The sequence below is a fragment of the Danio rerio genome, chromosome 17 (genome assembly GCF_049306965.1).
Source record: "Danio rerio strain Tuebingen ecotype United States chromosome 17, GRCz12tu, whole genome shotgun sequence".
Lineage (NCBI taxonomy): Eukaryota > Metazoa > Chordata > Actinopteri > Cypriniformes > Danionidae > Danio > Danio rerio.
The window spans coordinates 13259551-13276472 of NC_133192.1; the positions used below are offsets into that span (position 1 = coordinate 13259551).

Sequence of the window (16922 nt, forward strand, 5' to 3'; positions counted from 1 at the left end):
AAAACAATGATAACATATTTCAAAATGCGTATAAATGACGCAGTTTTGATTTGCATGAAGATGTTTAGACGTCGCGGAGACATGACGTAGATTGTGCGCCTCACCAATGGGATTGCGCAAACTGCAGGTCAACAGCACGCGGAGCTCAATGTCACGGACTCGCGTGTTACGCAGCTTCAATGTGCTACATTAATGTAGATCCCGCGGACAAAAACTGCATCATTTGAGGTTAGTTTGGGTTAAAATAGTGTAAATGTGTAGTCAGCAGTCAGCCATGTCAAATGTTTATTTGAGCAGAGGAGCCTAATAGTTACGTATTCTGCTAACTGTAATGGTGTATCGTCTGATGTAGACAGGATTATAGTCATATCAAGGTTTAAGATGATGTTCAGTGTCGTCAAAAATGTGCTCATCACATTTATGTGCAATAATATAAGATATTAATGTTGAAATGTTACTTGGAGAGAACTTTGGAAATTTTTGTTAAATAATGATGCATAACAGAGTTCCCACAGTCATTTACACCCAGGGAATGTATAATATATATATTTAGTGTTCAGTTATAGAATATTTTATCTGCGGGATACTGTTTTTTTTTTGTAATTGCAGTTTTTATAAACTATAATTTAAGTACATTTTAATCCTTATGTACTGTTGAGGATGTTTTCATCCACTCTATGGCCATAACTTTCTGTTTTGGCTAGTAAAATGATTTTTGGTGACATCTTGTTTTGAGAAAATGCTTTTAATTATTTATTTATTTTTAAATAAGCATTGTACTCTGGGCAAATTTAGTACACAATTACATTTTATATTAGAAATAAGTAATTTTGTCTGTTTTTTTTTCACCAGATCAGTGACGTCATTTATGAATTTGGCAAGAAGAGTTAAAATCCTGTAATATTCTAAGCAATATAGTGGTGGGCTTGATCAGGACTGAGGTTTATTAACAGATTTATGCAAAAAAAAAAAAAAAAATCCCAAACATAACAAAAGGGTAGTAAATTCAATTTGGATAAAGAAGGCGTGTATATATTTGTTAGGTTGACAATTTTAAATAAATTAATTTTATATATGTAATATAAATACTACTGAGCGAAATTAAAACTACAAAGTTAGACATCTTAGACTTTTTTTTTTTAGAGGACATATATAATATTACAGATTAATTGAAGAGATGTTACTGTGAACTTTTTAGGGCTCAAAAAAATGAAAATATGATGTTAAGCAGGGGCCACAAAACTTTAAAGAGGGAAACGGTTCGTCATTGAAAATAATAAAAAGAAGAAGCTGAAGAACAACAACTATTGTTATCTATTGTGTACCAATAATAATTTATCATAATTGAGCCACTAATTTTAATGATTGAAGACTGAAGTAATGATGTTGAAAGTGTAGCTTTCCAAAAAATTTGGAATAAACTACGTTTTAAAGTATAATCACATGATCTAGAAAATATGTATATGTTTATGTTAATATGATATTAAAGTTTATGCATTAAATATAGCAAGGACAGCTATGGAAAACTTTAAAAGAGCACTTCCAGTTTTTCTGTGTTTATGACAAAAATATTTGTTTGTCATGGAAAAAAAAAAGTTCTAAACATTTTTTTATTAAATGTTCTCATTAATGCTTATTTTTTGTTATTGCTTAAATACCAAAAATGCTGTTTTCAGACATATTTCTATAGCTTTTATGCAGTTTTTTTAGACGGCACAATACCTTTAGTGGAATAACCCTGATTTTCAATCACAACAGCTGAAAAAATTATTAATTATATTTGATCATGGTATAACATGTTATTCTGATCAATTCTGGATATACTGTATATACAATATACTGTAGTCAGCATTTAAAGTTATTCAAAACGTCATCCTTATTTCGACCGAAACCCATTCTTGTTTTGGCACAATTTTGAAAAATGTTTTTGATCCACATCAAATGTTGACTACTGTACAACAAATTTATCTAATGCAAAGAAACTAAGAATTATTAAGCAGTGACTTAATTTTTAATCATCAAGTTCCATTATGGATTGCTTAAAACTAGATATTCAGGTTTTAATCTATGCTGTATTTGCACATTATATGATTTCAGGCTGCAAGCTTTTTGTCGGTCATGGCGGCGTGTGGAGGATGCAGGTTTTTTGTCCTGACTTTAAGAACTCTATCAAGTTCAGCCTCACCGTGTGCTCTGCCTTTAACGAAACACAGGACTCTGTCAACCTCAGCAAGAACATACTCCCTAGACTCATTCTCCTCTGGGACAAGAAAAACCCCGGCACAGACCGAGCGGATTTCTCCATCCTCTGGAGGCGTTCAGAGGAATCTCTCTGCTGTCGCTCTGCCCCTGACGGGTCAGTTTCGCCCGCTCTGCCGGTACGATCCTTTAGATTTGGGCGATGTGGATGAAAATGAACAGAAAGCACTGGTTTGTAAAAATCTGAGACGGTTCATCGTAGACCCTGCCCTCGCAACAATCGTGACCGACCACCTCAGCAGGGACATCGATGATGGGAAAGCTGTCATATTTGAGTGTAACCCAGGTGTGTGGCCTTTACTCATTTATTAAAATACATTGATTGAACTGAATTGGAATTTAAACTTTACATTTGGTTAATTTTTGGTTAAATTTGGAACTTTGGTTCACAGAAATATCTGACACAATACAAAAAAGTAAGAATAAACAAAAGAAACTACAAACCAAAATGTATTTAAGCAACAAGGAATGAACTGTGTTCAGATGCGAAATACAATTGGTATTTTAAATTTATGGATATTTGTGTCATTTAAAAAAAAAAAGATTTGTATATATATTTTTTTAAAATATTTAATTATTATACAAATACATTGCGGCTGTTTACATATGCAGAAATACATAGGACATTTATTTATTACATATTGATAGTTGTTTAATGATTCAATATTTTATACTGTTGTTTAATGTGAGTTTTGGCCAGACTGTTTTTACCCACTGTAGAGTGATCACTCGAGGATGTGTCACAAGTTTTTAATACTTGTAGAAGAGGATGCTCCCACATGCTCTATTTCTAAAAGTATTTTAACTATGAAGCATGTTCTATTCATTTGTGCTGGCTTTAAATCTGTGAGAATTTTGTTTTATTCTGTTTATTGTTGTGAAGCGGTTTTTAACACTGTTAATCCAAATGCAGTTTTAGATGTTTTTAGCAAAAATAATTGATAAAACCTTAATAAGATTTTTATTTCCAGTATACTTTTTCTTGGCATGAAAATAGCCATAAAAGAAGGGCATAGAATTAAACGCAAACATTAACGTAAGTTTTGTCTCTGTCTACAGGTCCTGGAGTGTTGACTCGTGCTTTGCTGAACCGCGGGGCCCAGAGAGTAGTTGCACTGGAGAGTGACGCAAACTTTCTCCCTGAGTTGCTGGTACATGTCTAAATAGCCTTACTAGCACTGTTACCATCCATATATTATTAGTATTTTAAGGTATTAGCATAAAAATGCTGGATTAAAATGTCAAATGTTCAATCAAATTCAGAAGGAGAATTTTTCATGTGGAGTAGAGCTGTGGTCAAAAATCATTTGACGTATATTCTGAGTTTTTCAGAATTCGTCACTATTCTCTTTTTTTTTCTTTTTTAACCCAGTTTTTTTTATTTACCAAAAGCAAGCAAAGAAAAAAAAATCTGTCCTCTTGGTTTAATTCTGAGCTTAGTTTTTAACAGCAGGTGGCGCTATAGGCTAATTTTAAAAGCAGATGGAACTTTAGGCTAGTTTTTAACTGTAGATGGCGCCCTAGGCTACCTTTTAACAGTAGATGGCTGTAGGCTAGTTTTTAACTGTAGATGGCGCTCTAGGCTACCTTTTAACAGTAGATGGCACTGTAGACTAGTTTTTAACGGTGGATGGTGCTGTATGCTTTACAAACAGCTGGACTTTCCTTGCTTTCAGTTCCTTACAAACACCACATTAACCATGAATAAAGTTTGGAATAGTTTAAGCGAATTAATGTGTTTGTGAGCTGTGTTTAATCTTGTGACGAAAGACGACTTATGGCCCGTTACCACTGACTGGTACAGTATGGTACGGTACATGTAGATACGGGTCACCTTTATCAGGCTTGCGTTCCCACTACAAATAGTACTTTTTTGGTGTGCATGGTGTATGATGGAAAGTTTCAGTCAATGGTATTCTCGCTCGAATAAATGTCTTCAGTAAAGCTGTACGGGTCGTTCTCATATCATATGAGAAGCACTTCTCACAAAACAGATGCTTTATACACATAAATACTTGTGTATAAATGTTTATTACTAACTTTTCTATAAACATAATTTCATTATAACTGCTGAACAATGACAGTGCGAAATAGCCTACTGTAATGTCTGTAATTATATAAAATAAATAAATGCAGCATATGAACACATACAGACCCTTACAGTCTTCGATATGTTACCAATTACAGAAAAACTACACACAGCAGACATTTAGTCCTTATTTGGGTTCAAAAACAACATGCACCATACAGCCCACAGTCAGAGCAAACCTTTCATCTGTGTCTGTAATCTTCATCAGCACATGTAACCTCTTTTATAGAGTAATTCTTTCATTCAGAGTTCATAATAGTCCAAAAGGCGATTAATAAACATGGCGGTTTGTTCATGATTTAGGTTGCTGAAACAATTTCTGTGTGTTGTCGGGCTTCTCCTTTGTTTTTTCGTGCTTCACTCTCACGTTTGTCCTTTTCTTTTCTGAAAGGATCAGATGTTGAAGACACTCCAATAATCACACGTTATTATCATCAGCTCAAGATCAGCGGTACGCATTTTGACAATGGAAACAGCCATAAAAGCATATTGAAGCATACAGTACAGTACCACTCAGTGGAAACGGGCCATTACATCACTCAGCTGAACACACAAGCACTCCTCCTGAGTATTTGAGTGTACAGTTAAAAACTAGACTAGAGCACCATCTGCTGTTAAAAACTAAGCACAGACTCAATTCAATACAGAATATTGACGTATTTTGAAAAACGCAGAATTGATTTTCTCAACAAACAAAAAAAATGTCCACAGCTTTAATGCAAATATTTACCATATAATTGATCCCTTTGACTTAAACATTTCTTAATACACAAAAACCTTGTGACTATGCCTTAGCATATTATGTTTTTTGTATGCACCTGTCTCAGTACAAAGCATTTTAAATGTCTTAATCATTCCAAAAAACTGGAGAAAGTCTGTCATTATAAAGGTCTGGTTAAATAATTTCCAACACTGAAAAACTGTAAAACATCAGGCATTCGATTGCAGTATAACATGCATCTGCAGCTATGCGGCATGTCTCGTTCATTATGTAGGAAATAAGACCTACATTTTTTTGTTCTCATGAACACATGGGATGGAAGTATTGTTGTATTTACAAATAATTTATGCAATATTACATATTTATGTTTGAGAAAATCTTGCAACAAATATCCAAGGATGTTTCTAACATCCTTGACAACCTCAACCTCTTTTGAATCCAGTTGGTCAAAAGACCAAGAGGGGAATTTAGATTTCTTAGTTTGTGACATCTTTAATGTTAGTTAAATCATTAAAAAAACGCTACAAAATGTACACAATAGCAACAATCTCACTGTAAAGGCAAACTTTTCTGTGATTTACAGTCTAATATGGTCATCTTCCACACCCATAAACTGTTTTAATTTTAAAGGAACTGGAGAGCAGACTGGAGGGGCAGCTGGATGTGGTTCATTGTGATTTCTTCAAACTGGACCCCATTGGCAACGGCATCATGAAACCCCCCGTCATGTACTCAGAAAAGCTCTTCTCTGACCTTGCCATCTCTGAAGTACCGTGGACAGCAGGTTAGTGAACCAAACATTCAGAATAATATGAGCAGATAATAACAAGAAGATTAGATGGATTTGCTCTTCAGTGTTTGGACTTTCAGCAGTGAAATTTAAACCAGACTGAACTGAACTTCAACTCTGAAAACTGGACTGACAGTTTCGATTTACTTAAACTTCTTTCTTAAGCTGCTTTGATACAATCTACATTGTAAAAGCGCTACAGAAATAAAGATTAATTGAATTGAATTAGCACAACAATATATAACGGTTATTTTACATTGTAAAACTACTCAAATAGTAAAGCATGATAATTGTAACACCTAAGTTGCTTGTTTCATTTCCAACAAGAACTAAATATAAAAAACCAATGTCACTTTTGCTGAAAATGTCTGCCAAATTCATAAATGTGATCCTGGAGTCTTATGTTGCACAGGTATATTTGTAGAAATTGCCAACAATACGTTGTTATGAGTCTCTTTCGCTTATGACTAAGGTCATTATAATATAAAGATTATGTTCCATTAGGACATTTTTATTAATTTCTTACCATACATATATCAAAACATCAAAAAATATATTTTTGGAAATGTTTAATAGCAACTTTGTCAATATGTTGATTATTTTATTGCAGATGTTTTGGATTGCAGATGTTTATATAGTTGTGTCTCAGCCAATTTTGTCCCAAGAAACCATACATTAAAGAGCCCATATTATACATGAGATAGGGTCATATTTTGGTTGTAAGGGTCTCCAACAACAGTCTAATATGCATGCAAGGTCAAAAAACACTTTCATGGTCTTGTAATCTGCATTTATTTTTACCTAATTATCCCAGCGACTCCTGTATGAATCGTCCAGGGATTCATTTGTTCCCAAACAAGTAACAGATCACAACTAAATACATTTGCAAGCTAGAGTAAACAAGGCAGCAACTTTAATCACACGTACTTACACTTGAGAAATGGAGGAAGAAACCGATCCATGTCCTGACATGTCCATCAGCACTCTTTACTAATCCTTCCTTTAACAAACGGCCGAAGTATTGAAGTATTCTTTGTAGCATGTAGTTTCCAGTAGTTTCCAACTGCTCATAGGTTATAATGCTGAGGTTACATCTCTGGGTAGAGACTTAATAATATCCATCTACAGTGTGACTTCAATCGACCGGCATGTTTGTGTGTGTGGGTGGGTTTCTGTGTTAGAGGGCGGGACTGCAGGTTTCAAATCTCCCGGGTTTGCGCATGAATAACTTAATTTTGTTAGTACGTCATGGCGAAACACCTAATGACTCGTTATCAAGACGACTCGTTTGAAGCACTATGAGTCGACTCTTTTATAGATGAATCAGCAGTTTTAAACACTGTACTCTTACAGATGTAAGCCTTAGCTGGATATTTCACTTCATTTAGAGCTGTGTTACACACTACATGGAAGGGCATTTTCAAAAACCCATAATATGGGCTCTTTAATAGAAAGCTTATTTCAGCTTTTATGTAATGTAAAAAAACCTTAAATTTCACAATACTTGTAGTATTAATCAAATAACTTCCTTGGTGTGCATATTGTGTGCTTGGTCTACTTTCAAAAACAATAGACCCTTTTCACATTTCCAGGTTTCTCAGTCGTGGAAGTCATCATAGTTAAACTGTGGTAAACTATAAACATATTTCAGATGAGACATTAAACTGAGGTCCCGACTCTCTGTGGTTGTTAAAAATCCCAGGATGTCTTTCGAAAAAGAGTCGGGGTTTCACCCCGGCATCCTGGCCAAATCTGCCCACTGGCTTCTGTCCATCATGGCCTCCTAACCATCCCCATATCATAATTGGCTTCATCACTCTTTCTCCTCTCCACCAATCAGCTGGTGTGTGGTGTGCGGTCTGGCGCAAAAGGGCTGCTGTCGCGTCATCCAGGTGGATGCTGCACACTGGTGGTGGATAAGGAGATTCTCCCATTGTGTAAAGCGCTTTGAGTGCCCAGAAAAGTGCTGTGTAAATGTAAGGAATTATTATTATTATTATTATTAATTAGAAGCAACGCGATGTGTTTACGTTGGAATAGCCTACTGTAGAGCACCGCTGCTAGCTTGTAACTAATATCTTTTCTCAGCTACCAAACGCACACCATGATCAGTTGTCTCCCTAGTCTGACGTCACTTCAGGTTTGGCGGTTTTTCAGATGTGGAAGAACATTTCTGTTCTGTTCTGACTAAAAATGACTTCAGGTGGCTTAATAATAAACTTTAACGTATACTTTAAAGAAAATCTAGTTCCTACTCTACTCTTACCCACATTGACTCACTGTATAACCTACAGTAAGCTTTTTAAGATTATGAGGACCATTAAATGCGTCATAACAGTCTTGTTAAAAGGGTTCATAATAGAAGATTAGTGCACACTGAATCTGAAATATTCGTCTGATGTTTTTGCACATTAAAAAATTAATTTGACCTCAGGTTGTGTCAATCGCATTGACGCACTGCCTCCAAAACTTTCATTCATCTTTTAGATTTTTTTTTTGCATCAGAAAAACGTTTTGAGAGGTTTCTTGACAGTTCAGAGCCACCTGAACTGCACAATTCTGGCATCACAATCTCTTTTGCTTAAAATCAAGATCAGAATTTTCTCACGATTCTGTAGATGTAAAATAATATGAGTAGGCTAATAAGAGTAAGCTATTATTAAAGTTAATTCTCAATATATGGTAAAACAGTGCAGTGTATTGGATGAACACAACATTTATTCCTCTACTTTTGTCTAGTTTTTTATTTATTTATTTTTTTATTTAGAGAGATGAGATAAAAGCATCACTGCTTGAATTGACTCCCAAATTTGAACATTGTTTTGTTGTTTTTTTACTCACAACAAATTAATTGATTTTGGATTAATTGTGTGGATATAAATACAAAAAAAAAGGGCGAGGCAGTGGCGCAGTTAGTAGTGCTGTCGCCTCACAGCAAGAAGGTCGCTGGTTCGAACCTCGGCTCAGTTGGCATTTCTGTGTGGAGTTTGCATGTTCTCCCTCCGGAGAGAATTTCCTCCGGGTGCTCCGGTTTCCCCCACAGTCCAAAGACAAGCGGTACAGGTGAATTGGGTAGGCTAAATTGTCCGTAGTGTATGAGTGTGTGTGTGTGTGTGTGTGTGTGGATGTTTCCCAGAGATGGGTTGCGGGCATCGGCTGTGTAAAAAAAAAAACTTGCTGGATAAGTTGGCGGTTCATTCTGCTGTGGCGACCCCAGATTAATAAGGGGACTAAGCCGACAAGAAAATGAATGAATGAATATACAAAAACTTTGGACGTTTGTGCTGCAAAGACCTTAACCCTTATGTGCTGTTTAGGATGTTTTCATCCACTCTGGGATGAATTTCTGTCTTAATTTGGCCATAACTTTTTCTGTGTTTCAGCTAGCAGAATGATTTTTGGTGACAAATCTTACTTTGACACATATTTTGAGAAAATGCTTTGAATTTTTTTTAAAGATTCAATAAACTCTGGCCAAATTTACTACTCTTTTATTGTGTTCGGGCTGAAAACATTTACTGAATTAAATTGCTGTAAAAATGCATCAGATCATTTTTTTTGATATTTTGTTTTTGCATAAATCTGTTAATCAACCTCAGTCCTAATCAAAACTACTAAATTGTTCAGAAAATTACAGGATTTTAACTCTGTAATAGCCAAAATCATAAATGATGTCACTGATTTAGTGAAAAATCACACAAAATGACGTATTTTCAATTTTAAAAGTAGTTGTGAAAAAAGTACAAAGTTAAAAGTTTTTTGCACAGGCCTATCTAGAGGGTTAATAGTGCCAACTGATGGTCAACAGTAAATATTACACAATTTATCTCTTCCCAACAGGGTAAACCACCAACAAAAATGCACAATAATATGGTGTCATGGGTTTGCAATCAAAAAAATGAGGTTAAAATGGAAGTCAATGAAGCAAAAACAGCCACCAACAGTAAATTAGTAAGAAAAAATTAAAACTAACAATGTGTCAAGGCCAATGAATGTTACTAATCTTGACAACAAGACTGTGATAAAAGGTTTAAAAAATCCAGTCCACAACTTTTTATATTAAAAATAAGTTATTTTGTGTGGGGTTTTTTTTTCATCTAATCAGTATTATCATTTTTTAATTTGGCTGTTATAGAGTTAAAATCCTGTAATTAAAAAAAAAAATTAGTAGTTTTGATCAGGGTTCATTAACAGATTTATGCAAAAAAATTGAAAAAAAAAATCAATCTGATGTATTTTTACAGCAGTTTAATTAAGTGGATGTTTTCATCCCAAACCAAACAAAAGGGTAATACATTTGGACTAGGGTTAATTATCTGAAAAGTCTCACTAGTAGAATGCAATTTCAATATATTTCTTTTTCTTTCTATACTTTTTTTCTGGCTCAGATGTCCCAGTGAAGATCGTGGGTCTCTTCACACAGAGGAATGAGAGAAACTTGATGTGGAAGATGATTTACAACCTGTTTGAGCGCCGCTCCATTTTTCGCTATGGACGTGTGGAGCTGATCATGTTCATCAGTCAGAAAGAGTACACGGTGAGTTTACACAACTCCAGGTGGAAAAAAAAAATAGAGATAGGAGTTTCCAGTTGGATCTCAAATCTGAATTCTGATTCTTTTCTCTGACAGAAACTAGTGACCCGTCCGAGGGATTATAAGAACTACCAAGCTTTCAGTGCCTTGGCGCAGATGGCCTTTGATATTGAGTTACTGCATGAAGTGAGACATTTGTTTATTATCATTCATGCATCACTCTTTTTATGGGAGTAATATATTATTTAGGGCTGCACAATTAATCGTATTATGATCACGATAACGATATTTGTGGCCCATGATCAATAATTAAATATTGTCGCGATTTTACAGTATAAAGACCAAGCCTTTATTTTAATGGGCGGAGTTTACGGATTGTACCGCATCTCAAGCATGAGGTGACTGCGACTATTGCAAGTGTTTTTTTCGAGGAATGCAATGTTGTTCAGGTATTCTTTGCTCCTGTTCAGTCCAAACTTCCCAAGGTAACACAACAAACCTCATTAACCACCTTAAACGCCATCAGAGGCTGTCATCAGTGGGTTAATGCACTCAGGAGAATTCTGCTTTGCATTTTTCTATGCATTACTAACATCACTAAACCAGACATTTGTTTTATAAGTTAACCAAATATTCGCATAGATTCAGCAATTTTTTTCTGACGCGTTTGCCAGTTATGTAGACAGAAGACACTGTATCATATTGTTTTGATGTAAAAAAAAAAGTCATTGTGGCCCTGTTCACGCAGGTATTCAGGTTCGTTTTCCTTAATATGATGCAACTTTTATTATTTACAGGAAATAAAAATGCAATTTAAAGTTTCAAATTAATTAAGCTCAATTTATAAAAAGACTAAGCTATTTATGCCTTAAATAATGAAATATATAGCTAATTCCTTTATTTCCGATTGGACCATGCACTTTAGTCTGTTTTACACTTTTAATATGCTTTTTTTTTTTTAAATAACATTCGTTTAACACATATTGTAGCACATCGGAAGTAATTAAATGACCTGTCTTTTGATTAAAACCTTTATGTAAAAGGATCAGAAATTAATTGCGTGCGCAGGAAAAAGAGGCAATCGTCCAACACAGGACAAGCATCGCTCTCATGCCACATTTTGAGGATAAATTCGCATCTAAGTGCTGCTTTGAATAGAATAAAATTATTAAAAAGCACATTAAAGGCTTTACTTATAAAATAAAACATTCCTAAAGGAGTATCTTATGGAAAAACAACAATTGACAGGCTCTGCTTTCGGTTTTAAAACAGTCAAGCAGCTTTAAAATAATCTAATTTGCTTATGAGAAATGACAGGAAAAAAGATTAAACATATCGAGACTGTTAAAAGGACATTCTACTTTAATATATCCTTTCGACTTCAATACAAAAGCTAAGATTATGAATGATGGAGTTTAAAGTCGCCTGTCCTGCATGCTTCAGCAGCATGTCCCGCTGGTTATGAATGAGGAGGCGGAGAGAATGCGCTGTTTAGTTTCGGCTCGATATATTTAAATACAAACTAACACCGAACTGCTCATAACTCTTAAAAAGTTAAACTAAAATGCACAACTCTTGTTGGTTGCATCCAAGGGATGCACAATGAACCTAACACGCCATTCTTTTAATTCGATATTCGTTAAGTATGAGAACCAACCGCAAAGGCTTTGTCATGTTGGTCACAACAGTCTGCTTTATAACTTATTAGTTTATTACAATAATTAAACTTAGCTTTGCCATCGTTCTTCACCACATGTAGCCACTCTTTTGAGCACATCTTGCGCTCCATCTTTAAACAAATGTTTAGATTATTATTGAAGGTGCTCTCCAGCAGCAAAGTCCCTGGCAGAGTAACGAATGGAAAACAAGTATTAGTATATCGCCCAGTTTTATTACAAGTTGTGTTTTTTATATTTGTGGCTGTGAAGTTTAATAAGGATATACACACACACACACACACACACACACACACACACACACACACACAAAGGAATAACTATCATAATTAATTGTGATTAACATTTTGAGCAAAATAATCGTGCAGCCCTAATATTAATTCATATGTTTGTGTGTATGCTATTTTTGGTGATTTTAATGTGTATTTCTGCATTTTTTCAGGAGCCATTGTCATCATTTTTGACTACAACCAACAATAATAGAAAGAGCGCGTCAGGGAGCACTGTAAGTACTGGCATGCAGAAATTTCATACTAGGATTCAACACTGATTATTTGACATTTTTTAGATTTCTGATGTATGGGAGGCACTGCATCACGTTTTTATGTTCAATTTAATGCATTTGATTGGATTTTTTCCCCTAATGAATAATTCTGATAGATAGTCTAAATAGATTTTGGGTCCAAATCATGACTAGACAACCACTAACCTCAGATTTATGGCTATTGTTTGATAGCAAATTTTGGAATTTTTTATTAACTATAGTGAAAATGGTTTACAAAATAAGTTGAGAAACAAAAAGTAATGATGTTATGTGTACTGTATGAGCTATGTTGTAATATATGACATTATCATATGAATAATAAAGAGGTAATATTATGAAAAATGAATACAGTAATTTACAGTCAAATGTTGCTGTAAAATATAGAGGACTCTATTACCTGTATATTATACTACTATGGTGGTTCAGTGGTTAGCATTGTCACCTCACAGCAAGAAGGTCGCTGGTTCGAGTCCCGGCTGGGCCAGTTGGCATTTCTGTGTGGAGTTTGCATGTTCTCCCCGTTTTTGCGTGGGTTTCCCCCACAGTCCAAAGACATGCAGTATAGGTGAATTGAATAAGCTAAATTGGCGGAATGCATGTGTGAATGTGAGTGTATAGGTGTTTCCCAGTACTAGGTTGCTGCTGGAAGGTCATCCCCTGCATAAAACTTATGCTGGAACAGTTGGCAGTTCATTCCGCTGTAGCAGCCTCTGATAAATAAGGGAATAAGCTGAGAGAAAATGAATGAATTTTACTGCTATATAATATTAAAGGCTACAGTTAATAACAGAGTGCAGTATGTTTAATAAGAGTTGCTAATGCTTTTTTTAATCAACGATCAAATAAATATTATACATGCAAATAGCATTTAAAGCACAAATGTGGCAGTATTTATATTTCTGTCTAAATCTAGTTATGAAATTGTGTTTTAATTACTCCAATTTGCTATTGAAATATATTCCTCACAGTGGCTTTCATAACTTGATTTCATGACAGATTAATTTAAATGTATACATTAATTAAGATATAAGAGATAACGACTATATATAGGATAAGATGCAAATATGTACACAAAAAAACTTGTAACTTGGAATGGTCCAGAAGTGTGTTTTGTGACTAAAGTGTGACTAAAATTTTGATCTTGGGATTTATTTCATAAAGTTAATTAATTAATTAATTGTATATTAAATATAGAGCTATAATTATTGTGTATAGAACTATATTTATCAAATTTAGTCCTATACATGCATGCCCAACCAAAAGACTCTCATTATATACTTTTTTTTTTTGAACAGCTATCCCAGAGTGAAAACCTTTGTCTGGTGCGTATCACCCCACGCGAGGACTTGTTTAGCTCTCATTTAACTCCCTTGAACGGCAGCACACTGGTCCTGATGGTGAAACAATGCCTTGCCAAGAGAAAAGGCAAACTGATTCAACAAATTAAGTAAGTTTATGCATTTTTGGACCTCTTAATGCGTCTTACTCCTGTTATTGCATGCATTTTTGGTTGATCGAATGACAAGTTGTAGACAGGAGGACACCTGTCTATACCTGCTGTTTAAATCCCTTATCATTGTCCACTTTTCGGATTAGAGATTTCTGATTATGGTGTGTGTATAGGCCACTTCCCATAGCTCATAGTAGCACAGTACTGTATAGTAATATAGTAAGGCTTGTAATCTGACTTTTTTTTTGTCTTCTGTCTTCATAAGCTCATGGAGTCCTGGCATGGGATCGGAGTTGATCTCAAATCTTGGTTTTCTTGACGACACACTGACAGGTGACGTTTACCCTGATGAGTACAAGCGTCTCTTTGAGCTGATGGAACAGTCTGGAAGCTTCGCTGAGAGCTGGCTTTATCAGGAGACGCTGGAAACCACAAAAATAGGCCACGGTTAACACCACCAGAGACATTCGCCTTCACAACTGATCATGGAGAAAACAGAAAAAAAAAAGTGTTGTTTTATATGGAAGAAAGACAACTAGTGAAGAAAAACACTATCTTGCTTTACAAACAAACTCTTAATGATGGCTAATATGTAGACAGACTTGTCTATAACAGACTTTACATATTGATAAAGTTATATTTAGTCAAATGACGGGGACTGGAGAAGCTGGTGTTGGAGACATGAATGATACTGAACTCATGAAGCCAATAACTATTATGTGTGTACTGCATATACACCGAATACTTCCTTAATCTCTTTGATTCGAATAGGAGATCTTAAATATGAATAGAATTAAGCGACTTGTAATCCTAATGATTGCATTAGCACAGCCAGTTGAGATGTACATTTGCAAAGTGCTCATGTTTTTGTGTTTTCATATTTAAATGTTTGCTGTATTTAATAAGATGATTTTTACAAAAATAAACTACAAATGAATGGCAGATGTTTAGGGACTGAAGACACAAAGTGATGAAGTGTTTCAGGTGTAATTTGGTCTTATTTTTTTTTCTGCAAACAAGTCTTAACATGGGCAACAGTACGGGGTCTTTGATGTTGCATTTTCACTTCAAAATGCACCACACACCCTCTATTGGAAACAGGTTAGAACTGCAGGCAGGCCAGTCAAGTAACTGTATCCTTTCTCACGTATTTGTTGGCAAACTAGCGACCCTCTGCCCATTTGACAACACTTTAAAGATGTTTAGGGACTGAAGACACCAAGTGATAAAGTGTTTCAGGTGTAATTTTGTCCCATTCTGCTAACAAGTCTTAAAGTGGGCAAGAGTGCGGGGTCTTCATTGTTGCATTTTGTGTTTCAAAATGTACCACACATTCTCTATTGGAGACAGGTCGGAACTCCAGGCAGGCCAGTCAAGTAACTGTATCCTTTCATGTATTTGTTGGCAAACTGGCGATCATCTGCCCATTTCACAACACTTAAAAGACATTTAGGGACTGAAGACACCAAGTGATGAAGGGTTTCAGGTGTAATTTTGTCCTATTTTTTCTGTAAACCAGTTTTAAGGTGGATAACAGTATGGGGTCTTCGTTGTCGCATTTTGCACTTCAAGAAGCACCAAACATTCTCTATTGGAGACAGGTTGGGACTGCTGGCAGGCCAGTTAAGTAACTGTATCCTCTCATGTATTTGTTGGCCAACTGGTGATCCTGGGCCCATTTCACAACACTTTAAAGATGTTTAGGGACTGAAGACACCAAGTGATGAAGAGTTTCAGGTGTGTAGCTTAAGGATACAGTTCAGGAGATAATTCTTGAAAATGTAAAAAAGTAAATATTCTATTTACCTAATATAACAATGATCATGTTTATAATTAATTATCATGATTTTTATTGTTTTATGGGTGACACGGTGGCTCATAGGTTGGCACTGCTGCTTCACAGCAAAAAGGTCACTGGTTCGAGTCCCCGCTGGGTCAGTTGGCATTTCTGTGTGGAGTTTGCATGTGCTCCCTGTGTTCCTGTGGGTTCCCTCCGGGTGCTCCGGTTTCCCCTACAGTACAAAGACATGTGCTATCGGAGATTTGAATAAATAAAATTGGCCCATTGTGTGTGTGTGTGTGTGTGTGTGTGTGTGTTTTCCCCAGGTTGCAGCTGAAAGGGCATCTGCTGTGTTCTTTCCGCTGCGGCAGTACCTGATGAATAAAGGGACTATGCCGAAAAGAAAATGAATGAATGAACTTACTAAAACATCAAACCCAATTATTAACGTTCAAATTTTCATCCACAAGATGGCGTAAAATACTACATAAAAGCTGATACTCACATTTGCGACTCCTGCTGTGATAAAACCTTTTATGCAGTCTATGGATAAAATAATGTTGGTGAATCTTGGAAATAATCTTGGTGAGTTAATATTATGTTACGTCTCTGAATGGTTACCAAGCAACATTTTTTAATTTCAGGGGGTACAAAATACGTTTGCAAGAACATTACGTGACTTAAATCGATATACGAATATGTATATTCATAGTACAACTTTAAAAATCTTAGTACATAAATAGCGGTTGCTCAGAGGGTAGCACAATCGCCTCACAGAATAAAACTCGCTGGTTCGAGTCAGTGGCGCAAAAGGGGTTATGCGGCGCATAGGGGCACATGTTCTCCCCGTGTTGACGTGGGCTTCCTCCGGGTGCTCGGGTTTCCCCCATAGTCCAAACACATGCACTACAGGTGACTTGACTAAACTAAATTGGCCGTAGTGAATTTGTGTGTATGGATGTTTCTCAGTAGTGGGTTACAGCTGGAAAGGCATTCCCAGTGTAAAACATGTTGGATAAATTGGCGGTTCATTTCGCTGTGGCAACAACATAAAGAAAAAAGAAAAAAATAATGATTAA

At 35.6% G+C, this 16922-nt stretch overlaps 1 protein-coding gene across 1 annotated transcript; it reads left to right on the forward strand.

The window, feature by feature from the left end:
• The first annotated feature begins 116 nt into the window (after positions 1-116).
• tfb2m (transcription factor B2, mitochondrial) lies at positions 117-15004 on the forward strand. The gene is made up of 9 exons (NM_001113617.2): positions 117-228; positions 2098-2545; positions 3319-3410; positions 5700-5853; positions 10248-10396; positions 10490-10579; positions 12512-12574; positions 13909-14060; positions 14329-15004. The coding sequence occupies exons 2-9, from the start codon at positions 2119-2121 to the stop codon at positions 14513-14515; spliced, it is 1314 nt and encodes a 437-aa protein (NP_001107089.2). The 5' UTR covers positions 117-228; positions 2098-2118; the 3' UTR covers positions 14516-15004.
• The last annotated feature ends 1918 nt before the right edge of the window (positions 15005-16922 follow it).

Excerpts from the sequence above, each read along its gene's own strand:
- tfb2m (NM_001113617.2), top strand. The coding sequence starts at position 2,119 with ATGGCGGCGTGTGGAGGATGCAGGTTTTTTGTCCTGACTTTAAGAACT. Across the intron at positions 10,580-12,511 it reads ATATTGAGTTACTGCATGAA|GAGCCATTGTCATCATTTTT; the intron begins GTGAGACATTTG and ends GCATTTTTTCAG. Across the intron at positions 14,061-14,328 it reads AAACTGATTCAACAAATTAA|CTCATGGAGTCCTGGCATGG; the intron begins GTAAGTTTATGC and ends TGTCTTCATAAG.